Genomic DNA, 7,231 nt, shown 5'->3' with positions numbered 1-7,231 from the left:
CTTTGATCATAAGTCTGCTTGATCAGGACTAACTTGAGGCTAAAACAGCAGCAGCTTGAACAATGCTATAAAGACACACACACACACACACACACACACACACACACACACACACACACACATGCATGCACACATACTCGCACACAATAGACACAATCACATGTGCACACACACACATGATAGTCTAAATGTAATTTTGATTGATATTCAGAGGATATCTATTGATCAAGTGAAGAGGTTTACATAGCAACACTTGACATTCTCACCACACAACGCATTGGATATTAGTGTGTGTGTGTGTGTGTGCGCATGTGAACTGCATTCGTATTAGTGTCCATCCATGTGTGTTGCACCGGATATTAGTGTGTGCGTGTGTGCCTTGTGTTGTGAGCATGCGATTAATAAATAAAATCACACACACATCCAGTTGTCATCATGTTGGTTCTTCTTTACTTCCAGTTCTGTCAGCCTCACACACACCAATATGAATGAGTATATGATTAGAAGACACTCCAGCTGTGGCTATCTCACTGGTTTTTTAATTTTTTTTTTTATCAAATAGTAGGGCCTTTCCTACTTTTAAGGAGGTTGTGTGAATGGAGGAAGTATTTTCCTGTTAATCACCAGTATAGAGACTTTTATTTTTTTACTCTTTTGCTATTGTTGTAATTGTTAGGTTTAAGCTCAGTCCTGATCAAACTAATCTATGCCCAAAGACTATCCAATTGTGACTATCCTGCCTTTCTTCTTCCACCTTATTCTTCAGACAGAACTACATTATTTAATGTTTCCTTTTCTACTTTAAAGACCCTACAGTGTGAATTGAGGGTGATTTGGCTGTTGTTTTTCCCAGTTCAAGCAACCGAGAGAATCCTTCATTAGCTCAGATTACCCTGTGGGCAAGAGTATCGGGTTTTTTTCCCCTCCCCAACAAAGTGGCATTGTTCAAATGAATAAAGTACAAATCTGTGATTGAGACATCTCCAACCACACACAGAGCAACTTCCCCAATTAAGCTGTTCAGTTAATTGTTAGAAGAGCAGTGCCTACTCCCCTTCCCTTTTCACAATTGTTTTGAAGGAATACAATAATGGGAGTCTATGAAATTAGTGAAGTTGAGTCAATGTCGTACATATACAACAGTCCCACCAAACACCCAGCACCCACCCACCAACCTTCAGTGACATAACTTTGTAAAAAAAAACACATTGTTCTAATATAAAATAACAAGTAATTTTATTTAATTGTGACACAAACTTGTTAAAATTTTCAATTTCATGAGACAAAACCAAGGGTGGTCTCAGATTGGCTGGCACTAAAACAATAAGGATCTCTCTTGTTTCCGCAGTTCTTGAGCTGCCCAGACTTGTTTCAGAGAATAGATGTGGGTCAGAGAAATAGCTCTGACCACATCTTGCTTTCCAAACCCTCTGATTTTATGTGGAGTTCACAGATCAGCTCATTGCTGGATGTTTATGGCCCGACAGGCAGCCACCGTTTTTGTTGTTTAAACATTTGACAATTCAAACAAGCATTGTGTGTGTGTGTGTGTGTGTGTGTGTGTGTGTGTGTGTGTGTGTGTGTGTGTATATATATATATATACATACATACACACACATATGCAGGAGCACAGTTACAAAAGAAAAAAGCTAAAGAATAAAAAAAAAACAGAATGAAAACAAACTTTAAGTGGAAAGTTAAGTTGAGAATAAAGAGCAGCTTGTTGCTGAATTTGGAATCAGAAATGAAACAAAAGCAAAAAACACTGGGAAGCAAAACACATCTAAAGCAAATAATCCTTATATAAAAGTGGAAGACAAAAACAAAAAACAGGGAAAAATATATCCACTGATGTTGGTTAAACAGGGAATTATAGTCTGAATTCCTAACTCCATCATTATCATTTCACATTATACATGTATGTATATATATATATATGTTTATGTATGTAGTTTTTGTACCGTATGGCCAGGTCATATTCCTTAGGTAAGTTTCTTAACCGTTCTTTTTTCATTGAATGATTGCCTGTCAAATGTCCTCATTTTTCTGCTGACCACCACCTCAGAACAGTCTTCCGTAGCCCAATTGACGAGCTTCTACACAATCTCATCTCATCACTTGCATACACCCAAACATGTTCTAAGGTACCCAGCCCTAGACACTAAAATACTCTGCTGCTGGATTGAACCCAGAACCCTATGATTCCAATGTGAATTTCTTAAAAGCACCACACACACACACACACACACACTGCCTACTTTTAACGGACAGTTTTCTTTTAGTATTATCAGTTACTAATTCTTCTGCTGTTCTTCTACCAAATATTATGTTGTATCAAATTATGTAATACGCTGTGATTCTACTTCCTCAACGACTACACACACACACACAGATCTTGCTTACTAGGATTTCTGAGTTTACAGAATTTATGAGTATTTTCTGTGGTGAAAATGCCAAAATTTTGTTTATATATAGATGTATATAAATTGTGTTTAACCTTTGTGATACCAATCCACTCAAAATCCCAGCTCAACGTTGCATAGGATGTCAAGCAAAGGAAATGGACATGTTGCAGAAGTGTCTGGTTGGGGACCATCCTGACATTCAATAGTTAAACCCTTTTGTCATCATATTTTTGTTGAGATAACATTGCTTTTGTGAAACAGTATTGTATCCCATTACAATACAGATGTTATTCTTTCACTTTTGACATGTAATACCGAACCAGTGCCAATGTTGTATCGTTTTAATCCAAATGACAAAAAAAGTTACATGTTGACACTCATGGGGTCTGATATTATTACCTTGGAAAATTTGATTTGATTTGGTCAAGTTGTTTGAGAATGCATAGGGAACAGACAGAGAGAGAGACAAAGAATTATATATATGTAGATAAATAAACCAGAAAACTGCTAGATGGTTATGATAACTACAACATAGGTTGGACAAGGGTTTTAAAGAAATTAGTTCTGTTAGGGTGTTTTGAGCCATTAGAGTGAGGCTGCTAGAAATAGCAGCCCAAATCTCCCTCAGCATATTACTGTTGAAAAAGGAAGGATACTTGGGTTAATGTATTCTCAGATATATTTGAAACCAAAAAAAAAAAAAAAAAAAAAATGAGACTAAATGCTCATGACTGGTTTGTCTTTGATTGTAGATCTGGTTGATTAGAGCTGACCTTGGGCTAAACTACAACAACAATCATTAAGTCTTGCTTTTGTTTTTTTTTTTTACTTTTTTTGGTGGATTTCTTTTTGCTAATCAGAAATAAGTATTTTTTTTGTCTTCTAACCTCATTCACTCCCACTCTTTCTACCTCTTACTCCTCCTCCCCACTCTTTCTGTTTTGTTTCTTTCAAATTTTACTCTATTTCTTTACTCTCCCACCCACCTCATCACTTTTCTCCTCCTCCTCCTCCCATCCTTCTCAGTTTCATGAAGCTCCTCCCTTATAATTCTTTTCTCACTTTCTTCATTACATAAACTTATGGAGAGGTGGGGACACAAACACACTTCCCTTCTTTCACTGCTCTCGTCCCCCCCCTTCCATCTCTCTCGATTTCACGGTCCCCTGATTGACAATTTTCCACCATTCAATCTCCCACCATCACCAATAAAACCAATGAAACATTCATAAGCATTTCATTTCCTTCCACAGATTCGACAGACTGTAGGCAAAAACTCTAACAGCACAAAGTGCTACGAATGTGAGGCAATGGTTGGCGGGGGAGGGGGGGGCTCGATAACAACAATCACCAACATCATAAAGAAACAAAAAAAAAAACAAACTGCATTAACTTCACATAACAGGCAATCAAATGCCAAACCGATTGCAATCTAAAGTTGCAACTTTGCAGAATTTTTTTTTCCTTTTCTGTTTTTATTTTTCATATTTGTATACTCCCCCCCCCCAACTAATTTTAATAACACTAGAAATAAAATGGGGAAAAATGGCTTTATTTCTGAGATGTAAGACTAAATTGTTTTTGTAGAGAGAGAGAGAGAGAGAAGTGTTGAAGAAGGAGAGATTGTGAATGAACTCCAGCTGCTGTTTGTTGTTGTTTACTCAGATCAGATGAAAGGCTGTCCAGCTGTGACCATCCCACCTTTTATTAGATAGTGTATCTAGGACTGCAGTATTCAATGTGCATATCCTTCTTTAAAAATTGTCAGATGGTGGTTTAAGGGAGACTTAGCTGCTATCTTTAACAGGTTCAGTAACCATGTAGAGGTCCCATGGCTTGTAGCTACTCATTTATTTCATGGAGGACAATGTTTCAACCATGGTAAGATTTGAACTTGGGATACAGAGGGGTGACAGTAAGTTAATAATTCAACTCTCGGGTCACACAGGCACCTCCATCTGGTTAATATAACCCCTTTTCCCATTCGTCTGGTTCCTTTCACCATCGCACTTTGCAATATCTGGGGTAAGTATCATTTCACCCAATCCTTGCGATGGAAATTGCTTGGAAGGACAATAAGTGAGCGGCAGAACTTGCTTAATCTGTCACACCACAACCATCATTTGACAACCAGTGTTGGTTTGTTTGCATCATTGTGACTTAGCAGTTCCACAAAACAGACTGATAGAGTAAGTGCTAGATTTTGAATTAACTCCTGGGATTGATTTCTTTGACTAAAACTTCAGAGCAGTGCTCCAGTATGGCCGTAGGTTAATGACTGAAACAAGTAAAAGAAGAAAAGATAAAGCTGTCATTAAAAAAAAGAAAGAAATATTCTATGGAAGGGATTCTAGGGAGATTTGGCTTCTGTTTCCAGCAGCTTGAGGTTTATTTTGTTTTTCGTTCTTCTGAAGTTGATAAAACGTATAGCCAGGTTGATATGTTGGCAGGAATATTATAAAGGGGAGCTCCAGCATGGTCACACTTTAATGACTGAAACCAGTGAAAGAATAAATGAATACAAGGAATGCTGAGTTGATGAAGACTTACCCCTAGGGATCAGTTTTTTGTTTTCTTGAGCAAGTATTTCAAGTTTTTTTTTTGTCTTTTGAGGAATTCAGAAACAAAATAAATAACAAAAAGCTATTAATTACATCTTCCAACGATGGCAGAATCGTTAGCTTACTGGATCAGATGCTAATTGGCATTTTCTCCGTCTTCACATTCTGAGTTCAAATTCAGCTGAAGTTGACTTTGCCTTTTGTCCTTAGTACCAGTTATGCACTGGGATCAATCTAATCAATTTGCCCCTGAAATTGCTAGCCTAGCACCAAAATTTGAAACCAATAATTACACCTCCAGGACATTCTTTGAATATATTTTTGGGGATTTCTTTCTCTTTCTTTTTATCTTGCTTAACATTCTTTGAATAGAATCTCTCCCATTTTCTGTTAAGAGTTTTCTTAGAATTGGTTTTGGAAATTTTCAAAAACAAAACAACATGGGGTAGAGAAAAAAAAAATTTTTCTTAAATTTAATAAAAAACACACTCTTAAAAATAAAAATATTCTTTGGAAATAGATTCTGAAATGCTTAGAGAGAAAGAACAAGATAAACTTTGGTTGGTTGATAGAAAAAGTGGTTTTGGTGGTGGTGGCGGCGGCGGTGGTGGTGGTGGTGCAGCAGATTGTGTGACAAAGTATTTGCAGTCACTAAATTTTTCTAAAATTTCTCTGCTGCTGTCTTCCATTGTGTTGACTCAATTTCACTGTCATGTACAGGTTGCAACTTATTTTTATTAGAATCATTATTATTATTATTATTATTACTATTACCATCAGTCCTTCCCTACCTCTGCACCACACCTTCCATCCACTCTGCCTCAATCCTTTCTAACACCTCATTCACCGAGCTAATTGGCTGCCAATCAAATCCGACTCGGTAAGATGTCTGAGGACATGAACGGTCCACAAGTTATTTCTTCCCCCCACCCAGCTCTTAAAGCATAATCAATACGGTTCCAGCCTTTTCTCAGCAGAACAGAACCAAGCCATTACCGTCCTGTCAAATTGCTTCTCATTTCCAGCCTGTTAAAGATAAACATCTCCTGCTTATGAGAGAGAGAGAGAGAGAGAGAGAGAAAGGATGAACTAGAGAAAGAAGAGAGATGCAGAGAGGCAGAAAGTCTGAGACAGAGATAGACAGAGAGAGAAATACACACACAACAAGTTATCCACACGCACACAAACACGGGATGAAAGAGAATTGTGTGTGAGTGGTGTTGCCATGATGGTAGTGGTTAGAAACCAGCTGCTCATGATAGAATCTGAGACAAAAGACATATCTACCTCTCTCTCTCTCTTAGCATTCTGTTGACATTTTCGAGAGAGAGAAAGATCGAAGTGGACAGTGACTGGTGACAAGCAATCTCTTTCAGTTCCATCTTTTCTACATAATGGTAAATCTCTTCAAATTAGTTGACCGACTGGCTTAGATGGACACAAGATTGTCCTGATTGCCATTGTTATTCCAGCCTCTCCAATATGCAGATTATTTTCATGCTTTCCTTCGTTCTTTTCTTTTTTCCTTTTCTCTACTTTTTTTGTTTTGTTGTTCTTTCGTTTTTTTTCTTTTTTTTTATTGGTTTCTTTTTATGTATTTCCATTTCATGTTGTGATCTGAACCTCACAAATACACCCTTACATATGTAAGGATGTGTGTGTGTGCACGTGTGTATTTATATGCATATGCACATGTATTTATGCATATACTGTACACATGCACAAATACACACACACACACAAGTATAATACACTGAAGCACACATTCATGCATGTATGTAACACACACACACACACACACACACTCTACTCAAAGAAACAACTGTCAGATGTTGGAGCTGGTTCTTCTTTATTCTGGGTTTGATTTTTAATGCAGATCACCATCATCATCATCATTGCTATCATCATCAGTCATCACTGTCATTGTCATCCCCCCCCCCATCATCATCATCATCATCATCATCATCATTCTCATTATTTTCCCATCTATTCACATATATATATGTGTTATAGGTTGGGCAGATCTTCTCCATCCAGTGCAGCATTTCACTGCAGAAGTCAAATAAATAAATAAATTTACTTGAGGTGATGGTGGGGGTTGGGGACAACAAAAAGAAAAAAAAGTACACCCTAGCAGACAAAACTTGACCAAAGTTTAAAAAAGAAAAATAATAATAATTCAAGAAATGGAATGGAAGGAAAATCTGAGAAGAGAGGAATTTAGTGGGAAAAGTCCAATATTGTTGGAATGAATTATTCATAGA

The 7,231-nt window shown here is 37.2% G+C and overlaps 1 protein-coding gene across 5 annotated transcripts in view; it reads left to right on the top strand.

The window, feature by feature from the left end:
- Positions 1-7,231, top strand: part of LOC106878803 (H(+)/Cl(-) exchange transporter 3) — a 118,959-nt gene that overhangs the window by 31,852 nt on the left and 79,876 nt on the right. Inside the window, exon 1 of one of the 5 annotated variants that reach the window (XM_052975049.1) lies at positions 1,951-1,987. The exons of the other annotated variants lie outside the window; for them this stretch is intronic. Coding sequence (XP_052831009.1) covers positions 1,966-1,987 — 22 coding nt within the window. The 5' untranslated portion in view covers positions 1,951-1,965. Of the gene's footprint in view, positions 1-1,950; positions 1,988-7,231 lie in introns of those variants that run through there. 5 annotated transcript variants of the gene reach the window in all.

Source organism: Octopus bimaculoides, chromosome 20, assembly GCF_001194135.2.
Source record: "Octopus bimaculoides isolate UCB-OBI-ISO-001 chromosome 20, ASM119413v2, whole genome shotgun sequence".
NCBI classification, from domain to species: domain Eukaryota; kingdom Metazoa; phylum Mollusca; class Cephalopoda; order Octopoda; family Octopodidae; genus Octopus; species Octopus bimaculoides.
The sequence above is the reverse complement of the archived record's forward strand: the minus strand, read 5'-3'. Positions and strand labels throughout refer to the sequence as shown.